The sequence below is a fragment of the Ochotona curzoniae genome, unplaced genomic scaffold (assembly GCF_017591425.1).
Source record: "Ochotona curzoniae isolate NIBS_2020 unplaced genomic scaffold, NIBS_Ocur_1.0 contig_1274, whole genome shotgun sequence".
Classification (NCBI taxonomy): domain Eukaryota; kingdom Metazoa; phylum Chordata; class Mammalia; order Lagomorpha; family Ochotonidae; genus Ochotona; species Ochotona curzoniae.
The window spans coordinates 4,757,263-4,779,518 of record NW_024465023.1 but is presented as its reverse complement, the minus strand read 5'-3'; the positions used below and the strand labels follow the sequence as shown (position 1 = coordinate 4,779,518).

General features: G+C 39.9%; 1 protein-coding gene across 2 annotated transcripts in view; it reads left to right on the top strand.

Annotated features, from left to right (window-relative positions):
* The window catches only part of RRAGB (Ras related GTP binding B), a 29,029-nt gene extending 14,843 nt beyond the window's left edge, over positions 1-14,186 (top strand). For both annotated transcript variants that reach the window (XM_040997924.1, XM_040997916.1), the window contains 5 exons: positions 4,482-4,577; positions 6,718-6,840; positions 10,884-10,975; positions 11,993-12,108; positions 13,617-14,186. In XM_040997924.1, the coding sequence (XP_040853858.1) occupies positions 4,482-4,577; positions 6,718-6,840; positions 10,884-10,975; positions 11,993-12,108; positions 13,617-13,714 (525 nt within the window). In that variant the 3' untranslated portion in view covers positions 13,715-14,186. The remainder of the gene's footprint in view (positions 1-4,481; positions 4,578-6,717; positions 6,841-10,883; positions 10,976-11,992; positions 12,109-13,616) is intronic.
* The last annotated feature ends 8,070 nt before the right edge of the window (positions 14,187-22,256 follow it).

Sequence of the window (22,256 nt, the reverse complement as noted above, 5' to 3'; positions counted from 1 at the left end):
AGAGAGACTCAAAGCAATACATGTGTATACTCACAGAAGGAGTCATTGTTTTTAGAAATTGGTTCAACCAGTTACGGAGCCTTGGAAATTTGCAAGATGGGCAGACAGGCTAGAGACACAAGAAAGAGTTGATGTTGCAGTGTGGAACAGAATGCAGTCTGGAAGACAGAATCCCCTCTCCCTCAGGAAGTGAGTTTTTAAACCCTCAACTGTTCGGGTAAGATCCCCCACAATTATGGGGGGTAATCTGCTTTACTTAGACTACTGAATTAAATGTTAATCTTTTCTAAATGATATCATTACAGCAACATCTGGACTGCTCTCTGGCAAAATGTCTGGGCACTGTAGCATAGACAAATTAACACATTAGAGTAACCATTGTAGTCTACATTGATCAACTTGGAATACATATAAAATCCCTAAAGCCGTATCTGATCTCCAGTAAAGGTTATAACAAGGTCATACTTTCACCTGCCATGATACAACTATCCAAAATCCAACCAAAAATGCAGTAATCTTTTCCCTAAGAGAGAGAGTGCTAAGTTGATGGGTAATTTTTACTTTCCCCTTGCTATGTGGTAATTTATACATTGCAATGTAAGATTAATATTACTTCAATATTATAATGTACAGTGTGCATATTATGTTGCCTACAAGAGTATAGGAGAGGTAAGAAAACAAGCACAGTTGTGTGTGTGTGTGTGTGTACATTATTATGCATTCAAAACAATATGAATAAATACTCATGGCAATTATAGTCATCATTTGTATAATTGGTCATGTGATGGTAGCTGATATTTTAAATTAGTTTCTTTGGTTTTTAATTCTCTTTGCCTACAACTGCACGTGACCTTGTTATAGTTCTGCTGGTGGAGTGACCCAGAGATCATTAACAGAACCTGCCTAAATGGAATTCTTAGTTTTCCATTAACTGTAATCACAGAGCACAGTTTTACTATGAGAATGACCCACTGTGAATCTCTTATATTCTAGAATACATTTCCTTACTTCCATTGTGGAGTTGCAATTCAGTTTCCCCCTTGATAATCAGGACAAATTGTCCTTACTAGTCCCGTAACGCTGTACTTCTTAACTATTGAGGAGCCCAACGTGGCCAGGTAGCAGTCCTCCAATTCAATGTAATCACTGCCATGTCTCATTCTTCCCTTTACAGTTGATATCTCTAGGCCAACAGAGGATGAGAGAGAGAGAGAGAGAGAGAGAGAGAGAGAGAGAGAGAGATTTCATCTGCTGGCTCACTCTCCATGTGGTTGCAGTGGCTCTAGCTAGACCGTGCTGAAGCCAGAAGTTTCATCTGGTTCTTCCACATGTTAGGGGCCCAGACACTTGGCACATTTTCTGTTACTTCTTCGGATGTGTTAGAAGGGGGCTGGATTAAGAGTGGAGCAGCGAGAACTGTGGCCATTGCCCATAGAAGGATGCATACATCTGAACAGCTGCTTTGCGTGCTGTCCCACTGTCCTGGTCCCAGTTTATTTCTTTTAAAAATATTCATTCATTCAAAAGTAAGAGTGGCACCAACAGGCCAAGAGAGACAGAAAGAGATTTGGAGCGCTGAGAGAGAGATCATCTGCCTGCTGGTTCACGCTCTAAACACCTGCAACAACCAGATCTAAGATAGTCTAAAGCCAGGAATCTGTAACGCCATCATTGTGGTCTGCTGCTTTATTATCTGGAATTCTTCCTATATGGTTTGCTGCTTTCGCAGACATATTAACAGGAATCTGGATCAGACATGGACTAGCTGAGACCTGATTGATGTTCTGATATGGAATATTATTGTTGCAAGAGGCAGCTTAACGCCCTATACCACAACACTGACCCCTGTTACATTTCCTTTAGGCAAAGTAGGGCTAATCTCAGATCTGGAAGGAGTAATTTCTACTTTTATTTTTGTTTTATTTTTTTAAAGATAATTTAAAAGAGAAGGAAAGGCAAGAGCCATAGAGACATAGAGAAAGAAGGCTCCTATCTGCTGGTTCACTCCCCAAGAGCCCACCATGGTCAGGGTTGGGCCAGGTGTAAAGTAGGAGCCAAAAATTGCATTCAAGTCTCTCGTGTGGGCACCAAGGACCCCAGCACCGGTGTGCTCTGCTGCTTTCCCAGATGCAGTATCAGGGAGCTGGATCAGAAATCCAGCTGCTGAGACTCCAGCTGGCACCCGTATGGAACCCTGGTGATGCAGGTGGTAGTTTATTTATTGTGCCACAGCCTGGAGTGAGTGCTTCTGCTGACAGAGACAACTCATGGGAATTTAGTTCAAGGTTCCCTGCTTCATCAGAACTTTGTCATATGACTCCAGTCCCCGTCCCCTCCCCTGCTCTTCCAGTTGTTGTTCTCCTGCCCAACCAGTGGTCTATAAAAACAGACTCCCTTTGAAATTGGGAATGCAGTTAGTTTTGTGATTATTCTAATCAAAGGATAAAATGCCAAGTTTAGTTTTTAGCAGTCTCCGCTTTTTGGCTCTAAGATACAAAATTATTTTCAGGGCAAACATAACTTTTAGGTCATATATACAGTTCTCGAGCTGGGAATTCAAATCTATTAGTGCATTTTTTTTTGTTATTTTGTCTGGTACAACTAGCATCAACCAGCCACTTTAATTATGCTCATCATTTTGACAAGAAAAGTATATTTCTGTTGCCACATTGCATCATAGATTGTCAGTGTTGTCTAACACTGAAAATTGAGTCATTAATTGTATTAGAAAATCAAGTCTAGATGCTGAGAGTAAATTTTTTAAAATTCATTAAGATTCTTCTCTAGAACTATTCTCAGTACTAAAGTCTATACTAGTCTAGGGTTCTCCAGAATAAGAGAACTAGTGCAATGTGTAAATATGTATACACATAAGATTAACCATCACTATGTGTATATTATATATATACACTGTGTATATGTGTATATATATATATAGTATATTCATTACCAATCCACCTACTCATTGAAAAAATCAGTATATATGGAGAGAGTGAGACAGTATAAACAAATGTGACAGATATTGATTGGTTCAGCTGGTTGTAGAGAACTCATGTCTGGCTTTTGAGGGCAAACTGACAGACTGGAAACTCAAGGCAGAGTTGATGTGGCAGTTCCACCTAGAAGGCAGTTTGGAGTCAGAATTCCTTCAGAGGATACAAACTTTTCTCTTAAGGTTATTAATTTATTGATTGAGCCAACTTACATTATAGAAGGAGATTTGCCTTATTCAAATTGTATCTTAGTTAAAGGTTAATCTTATATAAAATAATATCTTCCCAGCAACACCCAAATATCTGGGTACTTAGGCCTATCTAAATGAACACGGGATTAGCCATCATGCTATACACGTACTCTCATCACCAATATACCTATTTCTGGGAAAATATTTATGTATATATATAAAATCAAATTATTTACATATGTAAGTGTGTTCCATGTGTATGTGGACAACTATATTTGGTAACAGTTTCAAGATGGATTGATGTTTGTGTGTAGGGGATTACATCTGTATAGGTAAGTAAATATAGTACTGAAATATAGAGAAATATATATAGTGTTCAAGGTACTTTTGCTTACAAAGTCATGATGTTGCTATAGCTATTTTAAAATACCATCTGAGTTCGTGAAATAATGTATAGTCAAAATCACATTAATACAATACCTAGGATATAGAAATGACCTAAGTGTCCTGATCAGCTTCTGGATGAATAAACACACGAATAAAGAAAACATGATACATGATGGAATAAAATTGAGCCATTAAAAAGGATTTAATCCTATAGTTTGCAAAAAAAAAATCAGTACATGTACATAGTAGAGCAGTACACACAATGATACATATGCACATGGAATACTATTGGATTAATCTCAAAAAAGGATTAAGTCATGTAGTTTACAAAAACAAAAACATGTTACATACAATGAAATACTGCTGAGTCATAATGTAGCTTGCCAGAGCACAGAGCTAGCGATCACTATGTCACGTGAAATAAACCCAGTACAGAAAGAGGTGTTGCATGATTTCGCTCATATACGGAACCAACAAAAATTGATCTCCATAGCTGAGGATGCAGAAAAATCAGGCTGAAAAAATGTGGGTGGGTGGGTGGGTGAACAATGAATATACTGAGTTATAGTTACATTGAAGGAAGTAGTACTGATATTTTGACACACAATAGGATAACTTAACGATACTGATAATGTATTATATTTTTATTTTTAAAAAATAGAAGAAAGGATTTTGAATATATTCACCATGAAAAAATGGTAAATATTTGAGGAAAAATTGTTCCATGTTTTGAACATGATACAATATATAATTATTGAAATGAAACAGCACATAAATATAGTTTTATGTAATAACCAGAAACAAAAGAAAAACTGTTCAAGGTGCAAAAGCAGAAGCTATAGTTACAGATTTTACAGTGAATAAGGATGGCTGTTACATGCTGATCAGAATGTTGGACTTTTTAATTCAGATTTTTAAAGAGCGAGAAGAAGATCTGAGGCGTTTGTCTCGCCCCTTGGAGTGCTCCTGCTTCCGGACATCTATCTGGGATGAAACTCTCTATAAGGTGTGTTCATCTCCCTGCGTTTCCTCATTTTAAGAGCATGAAAGAAAGCTAGAAGAATGTTACCAAGACTAACAGCTTTTTTTAGCCCTCTAGATTTGTTATACTTAACAAATATCTACAATAAGTTGTTTCAAGAAAATCAAACTTAACCTTAGAGATACTTTGCTTTGCTCTTACACTGGGTCGACATAGCTACCAAATCACACTAAATTAGCCAGTATGGTCAGGATTACTTTGATATTGATCTTTGTGGTAGCAGATGCTTCACTGGCTGGCCATCATCCATTTTGACCTGGTGTGGTCTCAATGCTGATTGGAGTTATGTCTCGTATTTAGGTACCTGCACAGGATATAGTTTGTCTGCCTAAAACTGGAAGGCAGTGAAGAAAAATATCTAGGGAAGAAATTGGAGAAGGGAGTCTTAGAATGAGACATGATATAATAGAATATTTTAGCTTCAATTTTAATGAGAAATTGGAGACTAGTGTTCTTGCAGCCAGAAAGATTGTTCCCGCTATTGTAGTGATTGTGGAAGTTACGATAATAGCTGTGTCGCAGATGAAGCTGAAATTGCATTATTGGCACATAGGCTCCTGCTTTCCCCCTTTTCCTGCTGATCTAGTGATTTGAAGGACTGGCTCAGTTTGAGTTCTCCTGTGGTCAGACTTTTCCTTCAGACTGCTTCTGGTACCCATTGACAAGTGTGGCTCGGATGGGAAAGCACTCTTCTGTGTCACTGGTAGCTAACGCTTCAGTAACATCTGCATCTGACAAGTTTATCTGCAACCAGAAGCACGGAAACCTGACTTGCCAAGGAGAAAAACCATTGGACTTTAAAGATAGCCACTACTTTTGAAAAAGAAACGAATTCATTTTTTTTCCCTCAATATTATGTTGACCCAGCCTCACTCTAATAACAGATCATTTTGAGATACCTTTCTAGGAAATACTGTTCTAGATTAATATGGGCCGAATTTCTCTCAAAGCCTTATTCCCATAGAACAGGTAACCGTGAATAAGGATGGACATGACGCACTGATAAGAACCAACTGCGGTGTGAAGGATGGCAATACATAACACGACCAAAGACAATTGGCTAATCACAACACTGCTGTGAGTGACAATGTCTCTGCTGTGGTTAGCTTTGGTGCCTTCTCCAAGGTAAATTCAGCAGTGACATTAACACCGACCTGGGAACTTGGAACCTGAGCCCCCATGCCTAAGTAATAAAACTAATTGGAACAGAGACATGGCACTACTATCTCTTACATCAATGTTGCATAGAGCTGACGTACATTTTTATATTAAGTTTTATTCAACAAGCACTCATTGCATATCTGCCTGATGCTGCTGGAAACACAAATGACTAAAACCAAGTTCCTGTCCTCTAGCTGGGGAGAGAAGAACCAAGTACACCTAACCAGACAAACTGCAGTGAGAGTGAAAGAACCATAATAATGGAAATACATAAGAGAACAGAGGGAGGGTATGGTGATTTTCAACTGCTTACATTAGTCATACTTCTCTGGATGAAGTCAGTTCTAGGTGAACACACAGTGGACCATTTTTAATTCATTTGGATCAATAATTTGTACAGCTGACAGCAAACCTTTGGGATTGAAAATGCCACTGGTTTCTCTTGTAATGGTATATTATCCCAGTGAGGGGAGGGCCCATTTGTCCATGTGGCTAATATTTTCTAAAAATTGTTGGGTGTATGCTAAATATTGCATTATTATGTTCTCATCTTTAGAGCGATCTACACTGTTGGACTAAAATATTTGTTGAATGGCTGGATTAGAAGCTTTTTAGCACATCGGTCATATTTTCAACTTTTTTCCCTAAGGCAACATGATGGCAATGATGTTACTTGTTCATTTTCAATTATCAATGGGAAGGAGTTTCTCTAATATTTTATGAAATTGTTTGAACCTTAAAACATTGAATTCAAGGACAAAAATTAGATATTAGCTGCATTTTCTCATTTCATTTGTGTTATGTCATATTTAATGTCAGTATATGTTTGGGACTCAATTGTCATCATATTTTCCTGTCCATATGTTGTACTGTGCTTACTCATTTCAAGGATTTAGGACTGGCTACCTGTTGGTAACACAACCTTATGATTCTATTCTGTTAGGCTTGGTCCAGCATTGTTTATCAGCTGATTCCCAACGTTCAGCAGCTGGAAATGAATCTAAGGAATTTTGCTGAAATTATTGAAGCAGATGAAGTTCTTCTCTTTGAAAGAGCTACGTTTCTGGTAAGAACTTGTCGCTCTACAGATGTGTTTCACACTGTGCCTTTTGTTGGTCAGCAACACGGAATAGCCTGTTACCACTTCAGGAAGAATCTTTTTGTCTAATCATCACTTCCGTATGCACACCCATAATTATTAAGTTCTGTGGCCAACAAGGGAAAGAAGTTCTTTAGCGTTAAGACTCTAATACTTAGCAGAATTTGGAGTTTTGCAGGTATGCCACCCACATAAGAGATGTGGATGAAGCTCTTGACTCCTGGCTTCAGCCTGACTGTTGTGGCCATCTGGGAAGTAAATCAGAAGACTGAAGATTTCTCTCTAGTTTTCCATTTCTCTGCAGTACTGCCTTTCCTTTATTATTTTTAAATATTGTTTACATAATTGAAAGAGATGCATGCCCATGTGGGCCCCTCATTTGGGTGTGAGGGGGATCAGATGTGGAGAAAGGTGAGTGGGACATGTGTTTCAGTCTTTTTTTTTTTCTCCTATTTCCACAGGAGCAGAAGGGAAGAGACCCACTCCTTGCTGTCAAACTATATCAGCACTCAGGGATGTAGGACAGTCCTTTGATGATGCCCTAGAGACCCCATTATGGGCAAGGGTGTTACCTGAGTGCTTTTGATAGCCCAGAGACACTGTAGGCTTCATTGCTGCAGGGTTGAGAAAATCTTTCTGAGGTTTATTGGTTGACAGAGTCCACTTTAATGCATGCACATACCCAGGAACATGCTGCAAAGCTTGGCCAGGAGAATTATACAGCCTGTTCTGCTTTCCATCCTCTGATGAGGCTGTCGATGTCCTCTGCTGACCAAAAAGAGCTGGCTGTCCTGTTTCCCTGTACACTACACAAGCATCAGCAACTGAGGAGGCCCAATCCCAATACATGCGCTCTAAGGATGTACCGTATGTATTGTGAACTTCCCTGTGACAAGGATTTGAGTCCAGCCATCTAGTTGGCGAGTTCCCCAAGAAACCTGATCTGGGGTGACTTCAGACTTGACTCTTGTGTGTGCCAGACAGAGCAGGGTCAGGTGCGCTTTGTCACCTGCAGTAGCCAGTGTAAATACTGATGGGTAGGGCTTCCTAGTTGGTTACTCCTCAGTCCCTTATCTCACATGAACTGATGGATGCTGTGGCCTAGTCAAGCCAGTCCTCCACAAAGCCAGTCCTCACGCATACTAGTGAGTGCCACAGCCTAGTCAGGGAGACACCCAATAACCCTACCAGGCTCACCCATAGCCCCAGGTTTTGGGTGTGCTAGCCTCTGCTGTGGCCTAGCCTGGCACATCCCATATCCCATCACACTCTTGTACACACCTGTGGTTGCTACAGCTTAGATCAGCCCGCCTTGCCCCCAGACCTGCCCCTCATGCATGCCAAGAGTTGCTGCCACCTTGTCCAGCCTAGACCCACCAAACCTGGTTTCTGTGCTCACCAGTGATAGGTACAGTCTAGTAGGGAAGTGCCTGCCATTCTCCTGCCAGGCACCTGCCAGTTGGTACTGCAGTCCAACCTGACATTACTTGCATCCAGTCTAAGCACTTGCCAGCATGTACTGTGGCCTAGTCCAGCGGGCCCACACTCATTGTGGGTCTCCTGCACTCAAGTAGGTACAGTACCTTTGCTGAGCCTGGCCCACCCCAGACTGGCCCAGTCTACTGCAAGACACAGAACATCAATGTTCAAAGTTACTGCAGCCCAGCCTGGTCTAGTGTATTGCCAGCCCTGGCTTTCACACTCATCAGCAGAAAGAGGTGCCTAGCCCAACTGGCATGCACCCATTCTGGTTCTCACCAATGGATGCTGCAGCCTAGCCCAGCCTAGCCCACGTCCCAGACCCAACTCTCTTGTGGTCCAGCAGGTGCCAAAGCCTAGCCTTGGCCTGTCCCACACCCATTGTGACTCTTGGGAGCACCAGTGGAGTCTAGAGCCCAACCCAGTTTGGCCTGCCACCAGACCCAGCCTACACATATGCTAATGGGTACAGCAGTTTTGCCCAGCCTGCAGCCCTTGCTCTCGCACTCACCAGTGGGAGCTTTAGTCCAGCAGGGGAGTTTCCAGAGATATCCTACTGGGCTCAGGTCTTCTGCATGCTGGTGGGTGTTTCAACTCAATCTGGCATGCCCTACCTGCAGTTTCAGCTCTCAGTGGTGGTTGTTGAAGCCCAGCCCATCTGGGCAAAGCCACACCCTGTCATGGCTCTCCTGTGTGCCAGTGGATCCTAAGGTCTGGCCTAGCCCAGCCTGTCCCCAGTCCCGGCACACAAAAACACAAATGCTTGCAGCCTTGCCTGGCCTGACCCACCCCCAGCCTTGGCTCCCATGCTCCACAGAGGGAGCTGTGGCCTATTAGGGGAGTTCTCCCATACTAGGCCTGCTGCCAGCTCCAGATCTCACATGTGCCAGTGGCATGGTCTGTTCTCAGTGCAGCCCTTGCATTGCTGATGGGTGCTGCAGCCTGGCCCTACCCTGCTTTCTTCCAGCTCCAGCCTCCAGGCAGGTGGGTTCCAGTCAGGTGAGTTCTGTAGTTTAGCCTGGCTCAGACCAACACCACCCCAGCTCTCCACATAAACCAGCAGGTCCCACTGTCCCACAGAGGTGAGTCTATAATACTCCTATAGAATCTGTCCCCAGGTCCAATTCTTTCATGGATGCCGCAACCCAGACTGGCGTGGCCCATCCCCTGCTCCAACACTCGTAAGCAGGTACTGCAGCCTAGCACAGCCTAGCCCATGATTCACCCTGCCCCTCCCATTCCCAGCCCCAATTTTTGCGACTGCCAGTGGGCCATGGGCAGTGTTATTTAGCTCAGCTAAGATCACCCATGTGGATAGGTGGTGCCTTACCTGACCCAGACATCCCCCCTGGTTTCCCTCCTCTAAACCACTTCATCTCAGCTCAATTGCCTACCTGTGAGTACAATGGCACATCTGTGGAAGACCCCTGAACTTATTCCTCCCTTGTTAAACATGCTTTCAGCCACTCCTACTCCAGTACGTCCCCAGACCCCTTCCACAGGCAATTGCAGCTCCCCAACCTGGGGTGGCGTGTCCTGGCCTGGGACTACCCTGCCTTCCCCACTTACCTTTTAAAAGAAAAATGAAAATAAAAAAGAATAAGCAATTATGCTGGATGGAAGAGCAAGCAATTATGCTGGCGAACTGGTATAGTTAATACAGATTTGGCATTAACTAAGCCTGGAATGCCCGCCAGCTGTTGGCTGCTTTTCTCAGCAGTGTAACAACTGCTGAGGTACAGTGCAACCAAGGAAGCTACCTACAGCTGAGGGAACAATACCTTTCAAATGAAGAAAATAAAATCTTTTTTCAGGATTTGTTTTTATTTGAAAGGCATATTGACACAGAGAAAGATCTTCCATCCGCTGCTTAATTCCCCAGATGGCTCAGAGTCCTTAGCTGAACCAGCCTGAAGCCAGGAATCAAGAGCTTCTTCTGGTTCTCCAACATGGGTGCAGGGTCCCAGGGCTTTGGGCCATCTTCCCAGGCCATAGGCACGGAGCTGGGTGGGAAGTGGAGCAGCCAGGACACAAACCAGCACCCCTGTGGGATGCCAGTGCTTATAGGCGGAGGATAAGCCAATTAAGCCATCATGCAGCCTCAGTAAAAATCTTGTTTAAAAACAAGAAAGAATTATGGCCCTCTCATGCTGCTTCCCGACATTGTGCAAGAGAATTAGATTATAATTCCCTAGCCCAGGTAAAGGCTAAAAGGAGGAAAAGGAGTGTAGTTTCTATTAAATATGTATCAACACTTTCATAATATTGAAAAATCATAGGTCTTTAGCCACATATAGATAATACTTTGGTAGTCTGAGATCACAGCAAAATAGTACTGAATGGATAATCCCCATAGCGAAATCACACAGAATGTTGGCAGTGGTATAGGAGAGAGGTGAAAAGTCATTCAGATGCCAAGTCTATCTTTTAAGTCATTGCTTCCAAGAGACTGTCAGATATCTACTTTGAAGAATAGCGGAGAATGATGTGCCTCCTTTTGCATGGATTCATGGCAATGCTCTTTTCTGTAGGTGATTTCTCACTATCAGTGTAAAGAGCAGCGGGATGCCCATAGATTTGAAAAAATCAGCAATATTATTAAGCAGTTCAAGCTGAGCTGCAGGTAAGAGATATTGTGTATCTGATCTATTTATCTCTGGTAAAAAATAAAAGTTGTTGTAAGTTTTGTAGCTATAGTATAGTTCAAGTAACTGTAGTAAACTGAGCTTGTAAATTCAGGATAGTTCCTTTAGTAAACTCTAAGGGAGCCTGCAGTTGACTGAGGGACAGGTCATTGTCTTTTAAGATGAACTCAACTGATACAAGTGAAAAGTATTTAAGCAGAATATCTTTCTCAGATATTTGGTTCTATTTCAAAAGAAAGAAGCAGAATAACCAGGAGTGTCTTGAAGGAGGAGGAAGGCGAATGTGTCCTACTAAATGCCAAAATTCACTGGAAAATTACAGTAATGAATATAAGGAGGCGCTGATTCCAAAATGGTACAGAATGTCTAATCGTGCCAGCTGTTGTTAAAATCGTTCCTAACCTTGGCATTATAAACATAAAAAGAAGGAATAACTGAACATTATAATTCGGTAATATTTCAAAATCAAAATTCTTACCCTGGCAATGCCTTGATGCCTAGACAATAAGAATAAGCTCACCCCTTGATGCCTTTGCACACTTTGAAATATTCTAGGATTTTATGATAATAATTCTAGGGACAAGTAACAAATGACAAGCAAAAACAGTTACTCTGTTATCAAAAATATAATCATTTGTCAAATATCAATGTTACACATTGAAATTTTCTAGGTATTAATTTCAGTGACAGGAATTTCAGTTTAAGCTGATTCTTAAAGATTAGAGAAATTTTCTTGTAGCATGATGTTTTTAAACAGATCTACGTCTAAGCCCATTTTCTTTTCACAATCAGTATGATCCTGTCATCCACTTTTCTTCCCACCTTCAGTATCACATTCAAGTTATTAGAGTTTCCTTGGGAAAAAAAATAGGGTTAGTGATTACCTTAACGCAGTGGTAAATTGAGATATAGTGCTATAAATGTTCAACATTGAAAATAAGAGCTTCTCAAATGTTATTATTTTATTTAACTACTTTTTTTCCTTTATCCTATAGCAAATTGGCTGCCTCTTTCCAGAGCATGGAAGTTAGGAATTCTAATTTTGCTGCTTTCATTGATATCTTTACATCCAACACTTACGTGATGGTTGTGATGTCAGATCCATCCATTCGTAAGTATAAATTTAGCTGAGATACTTTCAAAACCATGTATTCTTTAAACAGCTGCCCTAATGGTAGTACTTCATTATATACTTTAAAATATTTTGTATTGAGGATAGTTGCACAATATTGTGAAAGTATTAGAAGAAAAAAAAAATTGTTGGGCTGGCATTGTGGAATAGTAGTTTGCAATGCCAGTATCCCATGTGCACGCTGGTTCAAGAATCAGCCCCTGCACTTACAATCCAGATTCGTGCCAGTGCACCTGGGAAGGCGGCAGAGAGTGGCTCAAGTGTTTGGGCCCCTGCACCCACATGGGAAAGCTGGATGCAGCTCCTGGCTTCACCCTGGCCCAGCCCTGGCCGTTGCGGCTATCTGGAGAGTGAACCAGCAGGTGGAAGCTCTCCCTCCTTGTCTCTCCCTTGCTCTCTCTGTAACTCTGCCTTTCAACTAATACAAATACATTTTTTATAAGAAAAGTTTTGTCATACATACTTTACCCATTAGATGAAAAGGTATTTTAATAATATTGATAACTACTTTTTTGTTTAATACACTAATATTTTAAAGTTTAAAAATATTTTAGCTCTAGGCCATCATGTTTATTTTCATGTAAACTTCAGAAAGCAAATTGTGAAATTCAATGAAAAGAGATCCTAAATCCATGATCTATACTTCCTATGGTACATATATTTTAAGATTAGTGAATCAAAGTTCTAAAAACCAAAAATATTAAACCCTGAACTGTTATATGCCATTACATATTCCTATTTACCATATTACAATGTTTATGTTATGGGCATGAAGGGAAGTGTTTGGTGCTTCCAATCATAATAGCCATGTTTATCACAAACAATGAAATAATGATTTTTACTTACATTATTACAGAAGATATTCCCAGAAGTTTAAATGGTCTCTCATATACTGGCTTTTCCTATACTAGGCAAGTACTATTATAATTTAATGGATTCTTTTATATTATCCCCAAACCAAAAATGTTCAGAAATTTAGCTTTAGAATATTAAGAAATTTGCTTATTTAACAAAATTTTGAGGCCGGCATAGCAGATTAAGTCATCCCTTCCATGCCTGTATCCCAAATGGTCGCAAGTTCAAGTCCTGGTTCCTCTACTTCCAATCCAGCTCCTTGCTAATGGCCCAAGTGCATAGGCCTCTCCATGCATTTGAGAGACCCAGTCTGAAGCTGCTAGCCTTTGTGCAGATTAGCCTTACCTGTTACGGCCATTAGGGAAGTGAACGAGCATGAAGATCTCTTTCTGTCTTTCCCTGTATTTCTCTGTAACGTTGCCTTTCAAATATGTAAGTCTTCAATTTTTTTTTTATTTTTGTAAAACTTAGGGAAATTGAACCAGGATAACTTGGGACTTCTTGTTTCTATGTGTTTTCTGTGACATATTTTGAGGGATTTGTTCTCTTTTGCTGATTTGTTTTTACTGGTTACACATTTCTTTATCTGCCCATACTTACTCTATTGGGTATCTCCCTACCCTTGCCCTTAGCTTCTGCAGCTACTCTGATCAACATCCGCAATGCCAGGAAACACTTTGAAAAGCTGGAAAGAGTGGATGGACCAAAGCAGTGTCTTCTCATGCGTTAACCATTGTTGAATACTGTTTTACACACACACACACACACACACACACACACACACACACACACACACACAAATTGAAGCGCTACTTCTTAACTAATCTTAAGGCTGTAAACATGTATATGTAGGCTCTAAAATGTTGTGATGCTTACCACTCTGTATTTCTTCTCTACACCCAAGTATTAACATTTAATCTCGAATGCTATTTCCTCAAGTAGCAAGTGCAGAATTAGAAGATGCGCTTTCCATAAAGTCAGTGTAACATAAAAGCAGGTGATATGTAAGTGTTCTAGCTTCTGGCAGTGTTTACGTGTTACAATGATCTCCTTCTAGTGGTAGTAGTAGTGTGTCAAAGCCTATTTCAGTATCGTCTGGTACTCCCTGTCAGATTCCCTAAGATTGGAGTATGACTGTTTTCTCAGCATGTACTAGAAATATTCCTTAAGCTCAAATCTGAATAAACTTTTGCTGTTAGGCATTTCAGTGTCTGTTTTTCTTGTTTCTTTAACTTTGCCCTAAGAGTGAGCAGTGCAATTTCACAGCTATCTTAGGTGAAGGGGACCTGTTGGTTGGAGAAAAGCACAAAATAAAGTTAGACTGGATTACAACAGAGTTGGACAGAAGAATTTAGCCTTATGAGTGTCTAAATGTCATGAGTGGTAAGAAAGCAGTGTGGCTTCTGAGCAAGGGTATTTGTAAAATTAGATTTGAAACAAAATTAACCTAGAATCTGAACTACCTGATGGCAGTTGGGGAAAATCTGGTAGTATTCCAGACCTGAAGTGTACTGCAAATCAGTTTCAGGATACAACTGGAGATGGAATAAATAAAAAGTGGAGGGATAATAAGTAGCATTTGTAAAATGAAAGTCATCTTTTTTGAGGTGTCATAATTATTGATTTTATATTTTCCACAATAGCAGATGATATATATCATTACTTTAAAAAAAAAAAAAAAACCTTTCTCAAGCTGGGAGTTGTGTTTAACTTTGGCTGAAAATGAAGAAGTGCTGTAAACTGGTAAAGTTGGACAGCAGTAACTAGAATGAATTCAAAGTCCTGGAATTTTTCTTTTCTGTCAGAGGGATCTCAGACCACCAGCCTCTAACCTTCCCAGTCTGACTTCATTGTCCTCAACTGAGGGACAGAGTTCTCACTGAAAAGAAAGAGTATGTTAGCCTTTATTACATAAATCTGAAAAATCTCAAGCCTTAAAGTAACACATGAAACTAATTTTATCAACAGATTTATCAGTCTTCTGCAGAAAAGGGTTTTACGTGGAAGTCCAAGAATCTTTAGCATTTAGCAAAGTGAGAAGAGTGAAACAACAGGGGACTGTCCTGTGACTGGTACGAGTCCTGATGCAACATGTTCTCATCTGTGCAATTTCACAGTCCCTTGAAAATGGTTTTGTATAGATAAAGATACTGATAAGAATAGAGACATTAAATTAGGTGAACATATAGAAAAGCATAAAGTACACATTCTTACCCTATTTGCTCTTCAGTCAAACCTTGCTCAGTTTCTAGTTGCAACTTGAACTTGGGAAATGTATCCATGTCACCTAACTTTCTTTGCATTCACACATAAAAAGGTTTCGGTGCATCTATTTGTTCAAAGGTGAGCTACTTAGAAACTCAAGTAAATGTGGATATATGTTGAAGGCATGCACACAGAAATGAAGACAAGCAATCAGAAATGTGCAGATTATGACATAGGGACACAATGAAATCCTGCCTTTTATCTGCCATATTATCTATGTCCGTAAGATTGGGCAGTGGTTCTCAAACTTGAACCTATTAAAATGGATTTCTACCCCAGCCACCCTGAATCTTTTATTTTGTGTAGGTTTGGGTCATCCCAAGGAATCTGTATTCCTAACAATCTGTATTCCTGGGGATGCTGCTGTTGAACCTCATGGTCCAGAGTCTACACTTTAAAAACTGCTATCCTGAGCAAAAGGAGAGGAGATGTACATGTGGGGGCAAGTAAGGGTCAACATGCTTTTGATAGGTTAGTAGTGGTGACACTTGTCAGCTGTGATAACAGTTAACTGTGATCATGCGAAGGTATTATATAAAGTAAAATCCATATGAAGGGATTTGAAAAGATTTATGGAAAAACAGAATTACACATTTATTTTGATGCAAGCATGTTTTGAAATCTGTCTATACAATCTTCAAAATGTTAGGAAAAGGGCCCGGCGCGGTGGCGCAAGTGGTTAAGTCCTTGCCTTGCACGCCAGGGATCCCATATGGGCGCCGGTTCTAATCCCGGCGGCCCCACTTCCCTTCCAGCTCCCTGCTTGTGGCCTGGGAAAGCAGTCGAGGACGGCCCAAAGCTTTGGGACCCTGCACCCGCGTGGGAGACCTGGAAGAGGCTCCTGGCTTCGGATCGGCATAGTATCGGCCCGTTGCGCTCACTTGGGGAGTGAATCATTGGACGGAAGATCTTCCTCTCTGTCTCTCCTCTCTGTATATCTGCCTTTCCAATAAAAAAATAATAAAAATAAATCTTAAAAAAAAAATGTTAGGAAAATACATATTACAAAAGAACTGCATAGATAAGATTACTCCAAAGTAATCTTATCTTTTAATTAAATTTTCTATGAACTTTTAAAATACTCTCATGTGTTTTAAATATTAATTCTTAAACTGTTCTAAAAGTTTAAGGGAGGTCTAGGAGTACTTTCCTTTGGAAAAGGAATAACTGAGAAGTTTCTCTGTTATAAGTGATATGTTGTAAGTGGCCATTGCTAGCATAAGGAAAATATGGACAGTGATTTGTGTAAGCACTTAGCTTCTTCCAATTTCACCGCACTTTAATTTCTAAGTCAATAGGATGTCATGAACTTATGTGAGTTGTCAAGCGAAAACAGGCCTACTTTTAGTAGTTACTAAAAATCAGATTGAAGGATTATCTTATTAAATCCTCACAAAACTCCACGAGGTAAGTATTATCACTTTACCCATTTTACAGGTGCAGAAACTGGGCTCAGAGTGGATAAGAAGCTTGCCTACAGTAAGGTAGGATTGCTGAAATTGAGACTTTAGCTCAACTAGTATAACTACCAAGCTAGTACATTTTACCTCGACTTTGAACTAGAAGTTCAAAGGCCTCTCTGAATGTAAGCACCTCCTCAGAGTGGACAGTATAAGGTCCATCCAGGAGCACCTGATGCAAATCCAGGTGCATACCTGGGCTTGAGACTATCATTGTGTTTTCCACTGTGGAAATGATAAACCAGCCATCTGTGAACCTTTCACATGCATATGTAAGATGCTTTACCATAGTAGGCAGTTCAAAGTAGAGTCAACAGTGAAAAAGAAAAGGAACAACCTCCATCTTGTAGGTTTGATTTAAGTGAAACAAAAACTTTATAAATAAATAAATACATCTCGAGCTATTTAGAATTTTCCCCTGGAGTTGAGCAATTATAATCTCTACATCTCTGGTACCCTTTCAAAGAAAGGAGAATTCATAAATCCAGAAAATGTAACTTGGTTAGGTCTTGCTACCACAGCGCTTTGAAAACAGCAGAGTATGATTTCCCAAATAAATTCCTAATTCTTACAAAACAGGACCCGACTTACAAGGCAGTCAGGACCCTCCCACTGTCATCACTAATGACATTTCTGGTCTCATTAGTTTAGTCAGAAGCTGTTTTAGGCTTATACCATGTTAGAGACAGTGTTCTTCGAGCTTTGGATGCAGGTGTAAACAAGTGAAAGCCAGCGTGCTTCCTGGAGCTTTTATCTATTAAGGGAGGATGGACAACCGATTAAGTAAACAGGCTATGTTTGGAGAGGGAAGAATTACAAAGTAAATGAAAGCACTGATAGGGAAAATGGTTTGACTTAGGCTGAATAATCGTCACGTACCCTAAATTATGCACATCCTAATACTAGGATCATGTAAGTGTGTTGTTACGTGTCAAGAAGAAATAATAATTGCAGATGGAATTAAGGTGTCCTTTCAGTAAACTTCATATGTATTATCTAGGTGGTTCAATGTATTCATAAAGGATCTTTAAATGTGAAAGCAGGAAATAGGACTGGTAGTGTCAGAATTAGCTGCTGCAAGACTCATCCCACTGTCCCCCACTGGCAAGATGGAGAAAGGAGGCCGCGCATCCAGAAATACAGGTGGCCACTACAAGCTGGAAAAGGGAAGGAAATGGATTCTCTCTAGAGCCTCAAGATAGAATCGAGACTCGACTGACAATTTGGAGTTGAGTTTAGTGAAACTTATGTCAGACTTCGGAGTTCCCGATAATAAGATTGCATTAATCCCCAAATTTGTAGTAATTTGTTAGAATGCCAAAGGGAAACTAGTGAGTCAGCATTCTCTAGAAAACAAAACTAATAAGATATGCAAATATCAAGACTTTTGAGACTCAGGAAAGCCGATGGTGTTCCAATGACTAGTAACATTAAAATAGCCAGTAGGCTTGAAACCCAAGAAAAACCAATGTTTTAGTCTGAAGGTGACAATGAAGACTAGTTTCCCAGCTTGAGGAAGTCAGGCAGCAGGAGTTCTCTTAGTAACAGGCTCCACCTTTTTGTTCTATTCAGGCCTTCAGCTGATTGGATAAGGTCCAATAGGGAAGGCAGTTGGCTCTACCTAGTCTACTGATTCAAATGTTATTCTGATTCATGAATACCTTCAGACACTGAACATGCTTAACCAAATATCTTAGCATCTTATGGCTCAATTAAGTTAACATAGAGGTTTAGTTATCACAGAAACCAATATCAAATCTTATTTAGGGAGATCAGCGATAGCCTTCATAACAGGAAGACAACAGAACAAAGACCTAAATGAGAGAGCCAAGTATATATCTGAAGACAAAACGCATTAATGGCAAAAAAAAAAAAAAAAAAAAAAAACAGCAAGTACAAAGTCCTTGGGTGGGGCTTGGAATACTAGAGAAACATCAAGGGCAGTGTGCTGGACTAGGTGTGGCTAAGGATGGTGAGAAAAAGAGCAGAGGATGAGACAGAAAGAGGGTGAGAAGGATAACTACGTAGAGCCCTTTAAGGATGCTCGTTTATCTCCTGGAAGATAGGAAATCCACAAGACAGCATTGAGAAAAGAAGTGATATGGTCAGATTTCTTTCTTGAAAAATAAAAATCACTACTAGGGAACAAGCTGTTTTGAGACAGCAGTAAAAGCAGGGAGGCTAGGAGATGATGGCGGCTTGCACCAGAGAGGTAGCAGTGGCAGTGAGGAGAAATAGTAGGATTCTGGCTCATTTTCTGAGGCGAAGGCCAAAAATGTATCTTAATGAAGAATGTAAAATTAACAGCTATCAGATAGTACCAGGGGTTCTAGCTTCAGCAACTATGCTAATGTTCTTTTGTGAAGGACAGCAAAAATTAAAATATGAGAACCTAACTGGAAAAATTGTAAAATACTCTAAATTTGAAAGATAGAGTTGTAAATTTGGAGAGATTTTTCATTATAATGGAAATTGGTCAGTGTCTTCATGTAAAATAGAGATAACATAGCCACCTCATAGGGCTGCTGTAACTCTGAGTTAATATGTAAATGTACTTAGATGTCTGAGATTGAACATACTTGAAGAGAAGGAAGAAGGGCTTGAGATTCCCGTATGACAAAACCCTGAGCGTTCAGCTTTAGGAGTGATTAGTCTCTGGGTGTTAAATAGCTTTGCTCTCCTTCAGATGCAGCCCTCTGGGGGACATCATCTGTTTTTCTACATTGCTGGATTCAATTATTAATGTTTTTCTCATGAATTTTTGTATCTGTCACAAAGACCATTTGGGCTTTATCTTTCATTTTTATATACAATTCTTTGGTTCCGGTATCAAGGTTATGATGATCTCATAAATGAAGCTGAGAAAGAATTGCTTTTTATTAGTTGAGAAAGTTTCCCCTCACACATTTAAATAAAACTCTTCAGTGTAAAAAAAATATATGAATTCCAAACTGAGAGGTTGAACTAGATATTCAAATTCAGTCTTAATACTGGATAAAATAACAAAGGGTAGTCATTTAAAATGGATAAAAAGGATGCTAGCCATTGAAGTGAGGAAATTACTTGCTAGAAAGTGTAAAAGCAATACTTACATGATTGAATTTGTAGACTTTCAGATTCTTACGAAGAAGATAACATGCTTCAAAAATGTGAGGTGTTGATTATGATAACTTTTTTAAAAGACTTTATTTTTATTTGAAAGGCTGATTTACAGAGAAAATGAGATACACAGAGGAAGTTCTGTTCACTGGTTCACTCCTCAAGTGGCCACAGTGGCTAGAGTTGAGTCAATTTGAAGCCAGGAACCAGGAGCCTCTTCCAGGTCTCCCACGCAGGTGCAGGGTCCCAAGGCTTTGGGCCGTCCTTGACTGCTTTCCCAGGCCACAGGCTGGGAGCTGGATGGGAATCGGAGCAGCCTGGATAGGAACGGGTGCCCATATGGGATCCTGGTGCTTGTGAGCATTTAGCCATTGAGCCATCGCACCAGGCCCCAAAGATAACCTCTTCAGCTTATTTTCAACCCAAAACCTGTGCTTTTAAGAACTTTCTAAGAATTTTTGTTAGCATACAATAATTGTACCTTTTCATGGGGTACAGTGCAATATTTCTCTACGTATGGACAGTGTAAACTGATCAAACCAGGCAACTAACTTTTCCATCCGTTTATCAATGTCTGTTTAGAGATTATTGACTCTGCTCTTCCAGTACTTTAATACAGTATATGGTATATTATTGTGAACTGTAATCCATCTCCCCACCACTGTGCTGTGGAATATTAGCTATTGTTATTTGTGTCTGCTTTCTGCTTTGGTAACCTATTAAGCAGCCTTCCTCTAACCCCTCTCCCTCCACCCTTCCCAGCCTCTAGTAATCACTGTTCTAAGTTAATAAGTACTTTCACATATAAGATAGAACATGTAGTATTTGTCTTTCTCTGTTTTACTTATTTAAATTAACATAATGTTCTCCAATTCTGTACATTTTATTGCAAATATTGGGATTTTATTTTTTATGGCTGAATAATATTCCATGTAAAAAAAGTCCTTAACTAAATATCTATAGCAATTATAGTAGTTAATTTTTCCTGGCCAGTTTGTATATGCCAGGTGCAGTCTCTATAGTTATTATGTATTGTAAGTATCTTGTAATTTTTTAAATAAATTTGAAAAATTAATTTTTATGATACAGTTCCATGGGCTGTAGGATTTCACCTTTGCCCCTCTCCGAGGGCAGGGTGCCCGACTGATTTCCCCTATATTATTATAGTAATATAGTCCTTCAAAAAATAGTCATAAGTCCATCATTCTACTAGTTAAGTGTATTCTGACCTGGTAGGTATAGAGAATAGCAGAATCCAGCATCCTATTGTCAAGATGCATTGTACAGTTTCATTGGGAGTCCATCTTTGATCTGGAAGTAGAGATGCATCCATATGATAGTCTCTATACAGTTCTTCTAGATGACTATATGTATATGCATGTTTTGTAGGCATAGGGATGCCCCCTCTCTTTCCTCCCTTTCCATTCTCCCTTCCCACTATTTACCTCCATATTATTATAATGTAAATGTATTTTTATAAATTTCAAGTTAGTTTCTTCTATATGTCATTTTGTTTTGCTTTGTTTTCAATATTCTTGTGCAATGGATAGGAAAGTTAGTAGCACACTTTTATAAAATACCTGAATGTCTAAGAAAAGACAATTTATTGAAGGTCACAAACCCAACTCTAAGCAGCATAGTGTGGAGAAAGTAATTGAGCAGCAGGAGGGAGGAAAGGGAGGAAGACTTCAGTTGTTAGATAGGAGCTTGAATCTCTCCCTTTATGTTGAGGCTCAGAGGCAATTAGAATTCTCCAGGAAGTGTCTGACCAGAGGATGGGAACTGATGGGAAATATGGTCTGCTCTAACTTCAGGCAGACTACTTGTGGGGACAGACTTTATTCAAGTTCTTCCCAGTTCATTCTGAACAACTTATCCACTGGAGATTTGGAAAAATCATGGGATTAAGTTATCCTCTAATGACCAAACAATGACAATACGCCAAATGCAGGTTGTAGCACAGGTGAACTAATGTCTTCCCCTGGCTTTAAAATAAGAAGTGACTGCTATGCTTAGAAAAATAGGCCAGTTCCAAAAAAGACAGCTCTCATACATTTTCCATGATTTGTGATAACTAATATACAGTGTACAAAACTTTTAATGTAAAAGTGCAAAATTGACTTTTTGAAATCTAATGATTGTTAATATCCCTACTCTGTACTCTTTATAAGCAGTGTTTTCTTTTTCTGCTTACTATCTGTTGAATACTTAGTGGAAAATATAGCTTGTAATTACAAGATAAAGTATGCCATTTTAAGTAAAAGGGCCAGCACACTGGTGCCGGCATCCAGTATGGACATCAGATTGTGTCCCTGTTGCTCCACTTAAAATCCAACTTCCTTCTTATGGCTTGGGTAAGCAGTAGAGGATTGCTCAAGTCTTTGGGACCTTGTACCCACGTGGGATATGGAAGAAGCTCCTAGATCCCAGCTTCAGATCAGCTCAGAT